Raw genomic sequence first — 14,719 nt, 5'->3', positions numbered from 1 at the left:
ATTTCAATAGGAGACAGATCTGGATTGTACATTTTCATTTTACATTTACATTTTCAGCATTTAGCAGACGCTTTTATCCAAAGCGACTTACACAATGAGCTGAACACGATGAGCAATTGAGGGTTAAGTGCCTTGCTCAGGGACCCAACAGTGGCAACTTGGTGGTGGCAGGGCTTGAACCGGCAACCTTCTGTTTACTAGTCCAGTACCTTAACCACTGAGCTATCACTGGCCCTGAGCTATTGTAGGCAGGCCAGTCAACCACACACACTCTATGTCTGTGAAGCCACGTTGTTGTAGGTAGTGCAGAATGAATTCTGGCATTGTCTTGCTGATATAGACATGGAGTTCCTGTAAAAGATGTGGCCTTGACTGCAGCATATGTCTTTCTAAAATATCAGTTTAAGCTTCTGCATCATGCAACTGCAGAATGTGATGAGTGACACTGGTTTTCTGAAGTACTACTTTTTTACAGTAGCATGATGGGTTCTCATGCAATGCTATTTGAGGGCTCAAAGATCAATTATATTCAACAGTGCTTTCCAGACTTTCTCTGGATTCCCTGAATCTTTTTACGGTACTCTACTCACATTCAGCATTGGTTTCTGCCTTTGGCATTTATGCACTGAAATTTCCTCTGCCTCCCTGAATCTTTTTATGATATTATATTCTGTAGGTAAGACCTAAATGCTTTGCAACCTAGCATTGAGAAACATTATCTTTAAACTTTTTTTAAGATTTCCTGAATCTTTTCACAGTATTATGTAAGGTAGATAGTGAAATACCCAAATTATCTGTAGTTAAACTGATTGACAATTCTCTTGCGGAGTTTGGAACAATGTGATGCCACAACCCATCCTTGTTTGCAACGACTGAGCCTTTGGTGGATCCTCCTTTTATTTCCACCCATGATACCCTCACCTGCTATCCATTCACTTACATATTGAGGAACATTTCAATACTATAACTTAAATAGTCTACAAACCTTTAACTTTTATTTTGGACTTAATACAATCAAACAGTTCAGCCAAAACATTAAAAGTGAATTATTTTACTATAGTAAAATAATCTTTTAATTACAATACAAATATTTATACATTTTACAAAATGTCTCAACTTTAATGGCATTTTGTATGTAAAACAAGGTTGATTTAACACCACAGAGGATAAGGTAGTATTTTTATTTCAGCTATTTTTGTTTGATTTGAGGTTGACAAAATATATACACAATGGGATGTATTTTTTAGTAACATCTAAGTTGTAATTACGTATTTTCCTAACAGTTGTGTTGCATTTGTAGTTTCATGGTAAAGTATTAGTAGAGGCTCTTTTGTTTTTGAATTTCTGGCACTTTACTGATAATACAGTGTGTATACCCTTGGCACATAAGAAAAATATCATAGGTGGATCCCCTGTTGAGAAGAAAATTATTTTGAGAAAATACATTGGGACTTACCATAGTTTCTGTGTAAAATTAATACATGGCTTCCTCTTTGCATTATACACTTTCAGGTTGCACAATGATTTTTCCAAATGTACACCACAATACCGCCTGAGGGCCAGATGGTCAATCACATTCAGCAGCAGTTTCTGCTCTTGGCCTTTATGCACAGAGCTTTTCCCAGCCTCCCTGAATCTTTTAATGATATTATGGAGTGTAGATGGTGAAAGACCTAAATTCTTTGCAATCTTGCACTGAGAAACATCGTATTTGAACTGACTGACAATTCTCTCACAAAGTTTGACACAAAGTGGCGAACCTCGACCCATCTTTGCTTGCAAATACATTTGGTGGGTGCTTTCTTTATACTCAATCTTGATGACCTTACCGGTTACCATTCAAACTGCTAATTGTAGAACTATCCATAACAGTTTTACTTGTATAACCTTAGTCCTGTTTGCCTCTGTTCCAGCTTTTTGAGTGTGTTGCAAGAGTCACATTAGGTTAACTTTTTTCTGTTAAACTGAAGTTTAAGTGATATAACAAATTATAATTATTAGTTTGTATTGAATTTTTAGGATTTGTACCAACTTTTCTGGAAATGGGGTTTGTAGTTTTTATTCATTTGTTTTTCCTTTTTGTATGTGATACAGATTAGCGTTCACAATAATCTAACACTGTCTTAAGCCTTTGTCTTATCCTTTACAAAGCTGTACCTCCAGTTTTTTTCTGCAGTTATTAAGTGCCCCCTTTAGGTGTGAACAAAACCAATTCCAACTCAGCAAGAGGGCCAAATAATGAATGTTTATTATCAGGGGACATTTAAAATATTGTGCTCTTTTCCATTTCAACCATTTTAATATTGGGCATCTGTAATCTTATCTAGACAGACTAGGACAATTAGTGTTGCATAAAATTAGCACTAGCAGTTCATTTAAATCTATTTTGCAATACTGTTTGGCAGGTGTTTTCAGCCATAAAAGTTAATGTATTTAAATCAGAAGATCCACAACTGTAAATTAATGTTATGTTAATGTTAATTATTACAATTTTAGTCTGTATTTTAGAGTTATATATAATTTATACAATTAACAATTGTTTAAAGTTGTTATGGTCTTTAATGCATCTATCAAGGTCTTTATTGCTTGTCAGGGACAGTTTAACCATTTTCGGTACACAAAGGGAGATGTTATTTGACATGGTAGCGCGTTGTGCCACCTCATCCCATTGGTTTGAATGGCATGATGTTAACTGTGTTAGCTTAGTAAGCGAAACCCGATGTTATCGCTGTCTAAGTAGTGCGTTTGAATAACCTGCCTTATAAGTCAATGACATATTAGAATCCTCTCTACTTAGGCAGCTGCCTATGTAGACAGTAGGACAGCAAGGCAGCTCACTAGGTATTCTAACACACTCTGTGTCTTTAAACCCATGTTATTGTAGCAAATGTGGATTGCTTGCTGAAAAGTTGTTGCCTTAATGACAAAATTGATGGCAATCCCAATATTTGCATTTGTGTCAATGGTAACTAAACTTTTTTGGAGTAAATTGTAGGCATTCAGCCAAAACTAAAAATTTAGCTAAAAATTGTGCTTCTATGTACTCTTGTTAGTTAAATAAAGAATCAAGAGAAATAACAAGTTACTGGGAAAAAATTATTTAATTTATTTTAATCAAAACAAAATGTCCCATATTTTCTGCAAATAAGGTTTGTATTAAAAGTGATTGGCTTGTATTTCCACAGCCATGTTTAGCATAACATGCATACATAATTATATTAAATCCAGTATCCAGTTGTGCCTGGATTATTGTATTAATGATCCTTCCACCAAAGCATAAACGTATGCACAGTCAAGTGGCACCTATAACTAAAGCTTGAGACTAGACTAGTACTGTGGTCAACCTGCCTCTATTTCAGATGCACATAGCTTTACATTTTTGTATAAATATGCAGTTATTGGTTAATGGAATGTTGTCCATGTTTCTAGTTTTTATGCTCGCTTGCAGCCCTTTTTCTTGCAGGACTGTAGGGCATCACAGTTTGTGTGCTCTTATGAGAAACTGTCTGAGTGCTGCAGCTCCGTAGTGCTTTTTTATTCAGTCCTGGATTCGGTCGGTATTTGCAAGCAGATGTGGGCGTCAAGGTCTCTGCTAATAAAGGTTGCACAGGAGAGGAAGAAAACACAGAGTCACTGGACGAGAATCTAGAGGATCTTCTGCGACCACTTTCTTCATCAAAGTCATCATCATCACAGCATAGTGCATGATATGATGCATTGTCAAAAGAATGGATTTTCTCCCCACTGCCAAAGAGCCAGGAAGCTTTAGGGCTATAAGAAGCCCAAACTGGCCGGTAAAGTGCGGGTAAATCTCCACAACTCCGTCTGTACAAGTCTGGTGCTTGTCTCTGAGAAGTCTCCACATGAGAGTTGTGCAATAAAGAACCCAGGCTACAAAAGTCAGAAAAATGGTCTACTATGAAACAATTTCCCAGTGTTTTTTTGCTTCTACTAGTGCTGCAAGGCATGGCAGTTTTTCCATCTTCTATATCCTCTTCAGAGTCCAGATCAATGTCAGCTGTCAGCTTGTCAATATGAGCCACTATCTGTAAAACAGAAAATTACAGTAACTATTTATTCATTCATGAAATTATAAATCATATACTGTCCCGGCTAACAAATATATGAGTGTATTTGGAATAACCACTTCCTCAAAAGCAAGGTGTTCCAATTAATAAGACTCTAGGCTGTAAAGGTGCCCTGCGCTATCAACATTAAAGCAAAGTCTAAGTCTGCTCTTCTTATTAATATCTGTTAAAAGTCTCTGTCAATGTGTCCACTTTATTCACAAAAGAGTGGATAAAATATTAATAGAAAAACATTATCGAAGGACATTAGGAAACCTTCTGGACAGTGCTTTCTGGCAGAAATCCAAGGACAAAAATGCTAAGCATATTGAAGGGAGCTTTGTGGTTTTGGTCTGTTTTTGTTCCTCAGGAATTGGACAGCTTGCAATGATTGAGGGAACAATAGTTTCGAAATTGGATTAAGAAATTTTACAGCAGAGTATCAGGGTTGTGGTGCCTTATGGACCTTAAAAGATGAAAAAGACAATAATCTAAAACATATGAGTAAATCAATAACAGAATGGTTAAAAAAAAGAATTAAATTGATGTCCAGATCTTAACCCACAACCAAAAGATCGTCAATATAGTCATCAGTATAGGTTCATTCTGATGTTTATTGCGGGTTGTATTAAAATATGTACTGTATACTAATATACTGACTAATCATTTGGTGGGGTACAATCTTCTGTAATGTTACTGAACTTTATGTTTAGTATAAAGTTGTACTGTATAAACTTTTGCATAAATATGCCATTATGCAGTTATGCAGAACGTAATGTGGGCCAGTGAGTAAATAAGTGAGGTGCCCAGCAGTAGATTGATGACTTGTGCTCAGTCTCACTAAGTTGCACTGGATCCATTGCAATCCTGATCTGCAAGTTGTTATTGAAGAAAAATAAATAATTCCATAGATTGTTTTAAATTAAATTAATTTGTTTATTAGGATTTTAATGTCATGTTTTACACTTTGGTTACATTCATGACAGAAACGGTAGTTACTCGTTACACAAGATTCATCAGTTTACAAGTTTAATGTCAAACACAGTCATGGACAATTTTGTATCTCCAATTCACCTCACTTGCATGTTTTTGGACTGTGGGAGGAAACCTACACAGACACTGGGAGAACATGCAAACTCCACACAGAAGGGACCCGGACCGCCCCACCTAGGGATCAAACCCAGGACCTTCTTGCTGTGAGGTGACAGTGCTACCCACTAAGCCACCGTGCTGCCCTTCAATTGATTTAACATTTTTTCTTTGCTAAACTTTATAATAACTGTAAGCTTTTATAAAATAAAGACTTTTCCTTTTAAGTAAAATGTATAAGTTGATTATGGATGAACAAGGTGAATATTTAGCATTTTTATTATATACAGACATGCTAAAACTAGTAATAGTAATTAATAATTTGATTAAATTGAGAAAACAAAAATTAGAAGAATCATGCAAACTACTGCTCTACACCTAAAGCTCAAATTTATTTATTGTGCATCTTCAGTAACCAGGATTAGTAAAGATTATTATGATTTAAACACATTTTTACCAATGACAATAATAGTATCGTAAAATAAGATGTTAAAATCATAATCTAATTTTTGCTAGTGACTTTAACACCATTTAAAAACCCTGAATGCAAGACAGAAACACAACCTCGACAGGGCAGCAATTCATTGCAGGGCAACACACACTCACACATTCACCTACATCTAAGGGCAAATGCGGGCAGCCAGTCTAGCCTCTGCATGCGAGAATCCCAGTTCATGTTAGATCTGTTCAGGAATTTGATTTTAATATTTGCATCACTTAATCAGACCATTCATGGCTGGTTTTTGATATTTATTCTGTGTTAAGGTATGTGTAAAAAGCTAATACTTTGATACACAAAGTGAGTTAATGATACTTTAATTCCATACTTGATCTAAAAACTGTAGTACTAAAAACGAATAGGATCCAATAAAAAGTTTTCTGGTGCTACAAGTTAACTAAAAAGCCCAAAGTAGCGTTAGATTGGGGGGGTTCATCATATATTAATCATGAAAAACACAAAAGTATGTGACTGATCATGTAAGGCTGCACTTAGCTCTGTACTGCCAGAGTTAGAGACAGTTCATGTTTAATGCACTGCTGACAGTCAGACTCAGAGTGAGAGTGCAGATCACAGTGATGGTGGATGAGACCTGGCTGACAGAACCATAAATCTAAAAGACATTTTAGAGAGCACTGGGTGAAGGAGCGTAAGGATTGTTGATGCCTGAAGCAAACGCTCATAAAAAAAAATCTTGAATTAAAACAAGAAATTTATCAGGTGACACTACTAAATCTAATGGTTCACTGATTTAAGATTCCTTTATTGACCTGCAACTATCATTATAGTATTTGGATTCAGTCACACTCATGAATAACATGAATAACATGAATAAACACAAAGAACATTAAGTTACAGCTAAAAGATGCAAGCATTTTGGACAACAAACAAAAGTCAGACAACATAGTAGGTGCTAGGGAATAGTGCACATGTCTAAATTAACAGAAGAGGAATGATACTGAACTTAATTTAAGAATAAGATAAATTGTAGCTAGGAATTGAGTTCTGTGATGGATATGTTCTGTTCATCATTCATCTACGTATATCGCTTACCAGAGGGAAGAGGCTGAAATAACCAGTATGGTGAGTGAGATAGACAAATGGACATTGTCTAGACATTAACATTGTTCCTGATAAATTAAATGTACAGAGATTTTACTGAAGGGAGATCATCAGATTATATTTAAGGCCTTGATTACAATCAATTCAATCTGCATTTTTGTACCATACTAGAATTTGAGTCTTTGGTTAATGGGGGCTTTGATTGTTGTCTATACTTCCTTAGTTCTCTAAAAAAGTGCAGTCTTTGTTAGGCCTTCCTCATATTGTTGTTGTTCAGGTCCCATTTAAGTTGATTAAGATGTTAATATCGACCTACAGCTGATAGACAGAAAAATGAGTACAGCTTAGGGTTTTTCCTCTTGGGCCCAAGAGTGGCAACCTGGTAGTGGTGCTTGTACCAGCAGCCTGCCAATTACTAGTTCAGTGTTTATAGCTGCTCTAGTAGTACTTATTGTTAACTAACCCTGACAATTAACAATTTAGAATTTGTGATTTCAAAGCAGTATGAAGCAACTTAAATAGTTCTAATAATGACAAATAGTGGAGGCTCAGTTGCAGATGACTTAATCACAATAAATCAGAACATGTTTGATTTTTCATAGCAAAAATCATAACAGCTTATTTCAAACATGAACAAAAAGAGCAAAAAAAGGGACAGTGGCTGTAAGTCAAAGCTCGTTGACAAGAATAGACGATTCTTGCTAAATATCCCAAAAATACAACCTCAAAAAAAACTAAAGAACTGCATGAGCACAAAAACTGCAGGTTTCCGATTTACAAAACTGGAATTCATAAAAGGCCTGCCATTTAGGAAGCTTTTAAATTCAGGTTTGAATTTATAGGAATTTAAACCACAGAGCAATGACAAAATGTCTGATGAGTCAAAATATTTATATTTAAAGTAAGCCTATTGATTTCTTCAACCTTTAAGAGAAGAATGCATTAAAGTATGGACATCAATGCTGTAAAAATGTGAAAGGTCTAGTCATTTGTCAGATAGTTGCTATATGGTACAAATTTACAACATCAGATGCACCCTACAATGCTATCACTTTGATGTTTCCATATTCCAGGGTGCTAGTAAATATTGCAAAAAATTATGTGTAAATGGGTTATTTCATTGCTTTCCAGTCTCTAAGTTTGAACATAATTGACCCTAATTAGAAGTTATAGAGAACTGACTGTTGAAGTAACTCTCCATGTCCTTCTCCTAATAAACAAGCTTTTCTTATTAAACAATTCTACACTTTCCATCACAGACCATTATGGACTTGTATGAGAGCATTTAGAAATGTTAAAAAAAAATTTAAAAATGAAATGTTAGGATGCTACCTTGTAAGAATATCAAAATTTATTAATTGTTACCATTTTTTATATTTTTAACGTATCTATGTTTCAGAGGTGATAAAGTAAATATACAGCGGTGACTAAAGCTGTAGAGAAAGTTATAAAATACAGCAACATTATGGCTGGGCAAGGAATAAAATGATGCCAGCCTGGATTGTATCGGTTATAATATCTTCCATAACAACTTTTTTTAAAGCCGATGATGAAGTAGCAGGTAACAACTAGGAATAAAATACTATTATATACATACCAGTGATAGAGGTTTAGTAACTCTAATAATTTTGAATTCTTGTGGATTGCTTGGATTTCAAATGCACCTTTTTAGCATTCTAGTTGAGGTTTCAAATGTATGAATCTATAAAAAATCTAAAATTAGGTTTTTTAATAAATAAATAATAAAAATGGTCTACCTTATAATTGATATACAGGTGATTTAAAAGAATCCACTTCATTTATTAATTGAATGTGACCAACATATATACATGAACAAATTGTATTTAAATGATGAAGCATTCTCAGCACTGAATCTAACGTGATAGTGACATGTTTGACTGTGGTGCTGTTGGTACCAGTGTAAAAAAAAATTTTCCCAGTGTCCTGGGGTTCTCTTACTGACACCAATAAAAGTTTAGATGAGGATTAACACACACTGTGCATGAAAAAGCATTAGTTATAGTCTCTAACCGCAAACCTTTAGTATTAGTTTCATACTACGTATATAACACACCCAAGATCAGAAATTGGTTTGATGTGACTATGAACAGAAAAAGTAAAATAAATACTAAAACAGGATTTACTAATAGATTTAATACATACTGATCAGCCATAACATTAAAACCACCTCCTTGTTTCTACACACACTGTCAATTTTATCAGCTCCACTTACCATATAGAAGCACTTTGTGGTTCTACAATTACTGACTATAGTCCATCTGTTTCTCTGCATGCTTTGTTAGCCCCCTTTCATGCTGTTTTTCAATGGTCAGGACTCTCCCAGGACCTCTACAGAGCAGGTATTATTTGTGTGTTGTGCTGGTATGAGTGGATAAGACACAGCAGCGCTGCTGGAGTTTTTAAACACCTTACTGTCACTGCTGGACTGAGAATAGTCCACCAACCAAAACTATCCAGCCAACAGCACCCCGTGGGCAGCATCCTGGGCCAACTGATGAAGGTCTAGAAGATGACCAACTCAAACAGCAGCAATAGATGAGCGATCATCTCTGACTTTACATCTACAAGGTGGACCAACTAGGTAGGAGTGTCTAATAGAGTGGACAGTGAGTGGACACAGTATTTAAAAACTCCAGCAGTGCTGCTGTGTCTTATCCACTCATACCAGCACAACACACACTAACACACCACCACCATGTCATTGTCACTGCAGTGCTGAGAATGATCCACCACCTAAATAATACCTGCTCTGTGGTGTCCTGACCATTGAAGAACAGGGTGAAAGAAGGCTAAAAAAGTATGTAGAGAAACAGATGGACTACAGTGAGTAATTGTATAACTACAAAGTGCTTTTATATGGTAAGTGTAGATGATAAAATGGACAGTGAGTGTAGAAATATGGAGGTGGTTTTAATGTTATGGCTGATCAGTGTGTATAGACAGTAGCCTAAATGTCCAACTTGCACTAATGTGAAAAAAGTTCTTTCCTTTTACAGTCTTTACAACAGTGGCAGCAAAGCAGAGCTTGCATTTGAACCAGCAGTCTTCTAACTGATAGCCCAAAGCTATCAGAAGCTATTGGCGTTCAGCTTTGCGAGGGATATAAAAAAAAAACTCGAGCAGTTGTATAAACATTGGTTGGACAGCTGAGATGGACTGTGTCACTTAATGACATCAATTGTTAAGAATTATGACTCACATGAGTAAGTTAATCCAAATGTGGTTAGCAGATTTTTTTTCATTGTTATTTTTGTGTCAAGTTACTTTTTTGCTGTCTTGTATACCAGACCCTTTTTTATTTCTTGACCTTGTATTTAAACTGTACAAAGACCTGAAGCTCAGTAGAATGTTTAATGACGCAGTATGAAAATGATACAAAGCACAGGCTACTTTGTTGTGATGGCATGGTATATTCATATTGAACAGACTAAAACAGTAAATAGCCATGCCTGTATAAATGTACCTTTATATAAAGAAGGTAAGGAACATAACTTAAAAAATAAACACTTTGGCATTTGCTTGAAACTGTTATTTTACCTCTTTAAGTTCTTTAGCCACCTCTTTTAGCTCAGTGAGGACCTCCTCAAGCTGTTCCATTACCCTCCTTATGTTATTACGGATGTGCTCTCTCTGATCTAATGTCTCATTTAGAGCCAGAGATCCTAGCAGTACGCTGTTGGACATGCTTTACTTTGAGACAACAGCATCCAAAAAGGCAAAGGATCCAGGGCTTCATGTCTAAAGCCATCCGGTTGGTTGGTGGTTTTTCGAATGGGAGCACTGCTTGCAGGACACATATCAGATGTAATCCCCTCAGGTTTGAGACTCCTCACACAGCTTTGCCTGGTTGTAAAAGAATTGTGTAGATCTTGTTTTATTCAACAATATGCATACCATCACATATTTTGTAAATATAAAAAACAATAGAATGTGACACATGCAACACACTCATACAAAGTTAGTTCAGAGGCAAAAATGACTAAGGTTATACAAGTAACACTGGGAGGGTTCCACAATCAAAACTATAAAAGAGTATAAAAGGAGCATTCAACAAAGGCCTAACCTTTTCAAGTGAAGATAGGTTGTGGTTGTGTTTCTCAGTGCAAGATTGCAAAGAATTTAGCTCTTTTCCCATCTACAGTTCATAATATCATAAAAATATTCTGGGAGGGGAAATCTCTGGGCATATAGGACAAGGCTGAAACCTCTGCTGAATGTTTGTAATTATTGAGTTCTTAGGTAGTATTGTTTGAGACAGAGGCATGAAACCATGATGAACATAGCCACATGGGCTCGGAAGTACTTTGGAAAATCATTGTCACTTCACACAGTCCGCTGCTGCACCGAAAAGAGAATGCCATATGTTAATTTTGCCCCCAAAAAAACTCCCAAGTTCTCTGGGAGATGGACCGAAAGACAATGGAAACATGTTCTATGGTCAGATTGGGGAAAAACAGATGCTGGATTCTACATGTGAAAGATGAAAAAGAATATCCAGACTGTTACCAACAAAAAGTGCAAAAAACAGCATCTGTAATGGAATGGGGGGATTAGTGCCCATGGCATGTGTGATCTACATATATGTGAATGTATCACTGTTGCAGAGGCCTATATTGGTATTTTGGAAAGACACATGTCTTTTCCCAGAAACTCTTTATTAGCTTTATTAGCATGACTGTTGTAGTGGTTACAGTATTGCCAAAGCATTGAAAAGACATTTATATAAATATACAAAAAGACAGAGTTTTAAGAAAATATAAAATTAAAAAAAGAAACATAAAATAAAAATAGAATAAAAACTGATGTCAGTTTTAGAAGTATAATGTCGGCCTTGTTTTGCATGATTTACAACATGAAGCCTTATAGACATAGAGGGTGTGCTCGAAAAGCTAGTGAGCTCTCTACATAGGCAGCATTTTACGTCATCCTGTGCGCGCTCCCGAGAAGGAGGCTGTTCGAAATCCTAGATGCCTTAAAATCCACACTTCTGAGGCATCTTATTATTTCAATGTTATTTTGGCTCAAGAACGAGTGAGCATCGGACGCTGCCTTAGTGATCAAGACAATCCCAGCATTCATGGCTGACGGGGCGGAGAAACGAATGGAGTTATTTTCAAACGTAAATAAAATATTACTGATTTTTAACTTGTATAAACTTGTACCAAGTGTTTTTATTTGCAAGTTCGAGCTTGTCAGGATATTTAACCGTTATCGGTACATGAAGGGAGATGTTATATTGACGTTAGCGTGCTGTGCTACCTCAGTTTATTGGTTTTAATGGCGAAATGCTAAATGCTAAACGCGAAATGCTAAACCCGATGGAATCGCTGTCGTTAAGTAGTGCGTTCGAATAACCTGACTTATAAGTCACTGACTTATTAGAATCCTCTCTACTAAGTCAGCTGCCTATGTAGACAGTAAGACAGCAAGGCAGCTCCCTAGGTTTTCGAACACACCCAGAGTGTGTGTGCTTGACTGGCCTGCCGGCGGTCCAAAACTTTCTCCTATTGAAATTGTATGGTGCATCATGAAGAGGAGAATCAGACAATGGTGACCACGGACTGTTGAGCAGCTGAAGGCTTGTATACAGCAAGAATGGTCCTCATTTTCCAAGTGATTGAAAAGTATAATAAAAAAATGGTTATGTGACTAGTGGTAAACATGACTCTGTCCCAGCTACCTTTGAGGGTGTTGCAGGCAGTTTCTATATTTGTTCATATTTAACAAATAGAATTTATCATCATTGAAAATCTGAAACACTGAAAATCATTTATTTGTTCTTTTGTCTGTTAATTTAGGGTTCAAGTAAATTAACAAATTACATATTTTAGTTTGTATTGCATGTGAAGTTTTAAACCTCTGGGCAAAGTGCTTTCCAAAAAGCCTGATAAAATAAAAACAGAATTATGGGTTGTTTTTGTTACCCTGTCCTATATAAAAGCCACAAAAATTCTGTTTTTGTCAACACATATATCTTTGTGTTTACCAAGTCTATACAGATTAAAGAATTGGCTTTTAGGAAATATTAAGTATCAAAAGACCACCTGTACCTTTCACATCTTACCAGGCTCATCCAAGCTGTAAAGCATGCTGGAGAAAGCATCATGGTTTGGGACTGCTTTTTGGTCACATGGCTTGAACTACTATCTCAGAACAATGATGTCAAAATTGTATCAATAAATGGAAAATGGAAGCAGAAATAGTGTGAGCATTTCGTTCCAAAATATTGGGCATTAATATGGAGTTGCCATAACAGCTTCTACTCATCTGGGAATGCTTTTCACAGGATCTTGGCACTTAGTTTTGTCTGGCTTACAACTGACATCTCACAACAGCGGGCTGTGCAAGCCACACTAAACCCATTAAATAATGTTTATGGACCTTGCTTTGAGCACAAGGTCACTGTAATTATTTATTTTATATTATTGATTTTATACACCAGTGAGCAATGGTTGTGACTGAAACACAAAAACTCAGTAATTACAAGAAGTGCTCACATACTTTTGATCATGTAGTGTAATAGGTCAGTGATTCATCACCAGTTATTTGAAGTTGGATTATGCTGCATGACAGTGATCTAAAATCAGCAACAGGGGATCAGATCACATTACATAAGTAATGTAGGCAATTTCAATAGTTTCACAAACATCTGATAGTTGTACATGCATTTCCTATTAGCAGACTGTAACAACAGTTCAGCTGATAAAGCGTTTAAAATTTCTACTCACAAAGTTGTAACAGTGATGCTATTTTTCACATCTGAAAGTTGAAATATCCATTTTAGTGGAATTGGGTGAAATGTAAATCCAATAATGGATCTTCAAGTGAAAGCCACATAGAATTCCAGGAGTGAGAGACATTCTCTCTGTCCACTGTGACGTCCCGGAGAAATATCAAAAAGACTCATCACAGCTCCTGTACAGAACACATCCCCCTTAGGAGAGTGAGGAAAATAAGAGAACTGGGCTAAAACAGGCTAGTGCTTTAGTTTCAGTAAACACCACTTTTGCAGCTATCCTTGGCAGCTTTTCAGAGCTATGTGAGTGATCTCAGTTTGGCATTGCAAGAACTACCCTGGCTTAGGAATCCATGATGTATTCCATTTGTGCTCCCCTTTTTTGTTCAGCACCTCTCATCATCATCAAGCTCAAACAGCTTGAAGGAGGCTTTAGCTCTCTGCTCGTAGCCCCTGCCTCTCTCTTCCTCTCTCGCTCACTCACTGCTCTCTTATCTTTTCCCTTGCATAACCCTTAAACATTTGTTTCCTCTTCTTCTAACTCACCCGTTCTCTTATGGACCTCTTATCTTTTTCATTAGTCTTCTCATTTACAAACTGTGCCCTATTTATTAGATCTTTCTTTCAAATGCTCATTTATTCACATGTAGGCAATGTATCACACACATACACATTCACATCCTCTTGCTTCATCTCAATCTTTTACATAGCTTGCCACCTCAATCGGGGATGAAAATTAATTCAATTCAGTGTTGCGGTGCAGTGCAGGAAGAAAGACAAACGAGCTGGTGCTGCAGCAGTGGAAGCTGGGCAGATTATTCTATTAAATATATTAATGAAAAGCACAGAAACTAAAAAAAGTAAAAGGAAACCAATCATTCTACTACTACTCATTATGCCTCCACTAAGAGTTCTGCTGTAATTACTCTATATGGAATGAGCCCTTTACTTAAAAGCTTGTATAGAACACTATTAATACTGAATTGAGTAAGAGAGGTCTGTAAAAGAGAATCTATAGTATAAGCCTTTGGTTTTCACTTCCCCCGAGCTTCATTTTTCTCACATAAATCTGATCAAAAAGTTTGCTTGTCAACTTACTAACAACAATGTGGCAACATTTATTATTTTACCATTTTCAGTTAACTTCTGCTGCAATACTTTCTGAAGGCTTGAAGATCATAGACATTCAACAGTACTTTCAGGCCTTGCTACAAAGACTGAGATGTTTCACAATATTATGTACGG

The 14,719-nt window shown here is 36.3% G+C and overlaps 1 protein-coding gene across 1 annotated transcript; it reads right to left on the bottom strand.

Moving 5' to 3' along the window:
• Positions 1–3,132: 3,132 nt before the first annotated feature.
• Positions 3,133–10,508, bottom strand: LOC134320790 (inhibitory synaptic factor 1). The gene is made up of 2 exons (XM_063002410.1): positions 10,276–10,508; positions 3,133–4,046 (listed from the first exon to the last, which is right to left on the bottom strand). Exons 1-2 carry the CDS (start codon positions 10,420–10,422, stop codon positions 3,426–3,428), a joined length of 768 nt encoding a protein of 255 aa, XP_062858480.1. The 5' UTR covers positions 10,423–10,508; the 3' UTR covers positions 3,133–3,425.
• Positions 10,509–14,719: the final 4,211 nt, after the last annotated feature.

Source organism: Trichomycterus rosablanca, chromosome 1, assembly GCF_030014385.1.
Source record: "Trichomycterus rosablanca isolate fTriRos1 chromosome 1, fTriRos1.hap1, whole genome shotgun sequence".
Lineage (NCBI taxonomy): Eukaryota > Metazoa > Chordata > Actinopteri > Siluriformes > Trichomycteridae > Trichomycterus > Trichomycterus rosablanca.
Note: the sequence above shows the minus strand (reverse complement) of the source record. Positions and strands in the feature narration are given on the sequence as shown.

Excerpts from the sequence above, each read along its gene's own strand:
- LOC134320790 (XM_063002410.1), bottom strand. The coding sequence starts at position 10,422 with ATGTCCAACAGCGTACTGCTAGGATCTCTGGCTCTAAATGAGACATTA. Across the intron at positions 4,047-10,275 it reads TGGCTAAAGAACTTAAAGAG|ATAGTGGCTCATATTGACAA; the intron begins GTAAAATAACAG and ends TCTGTTTTACAG.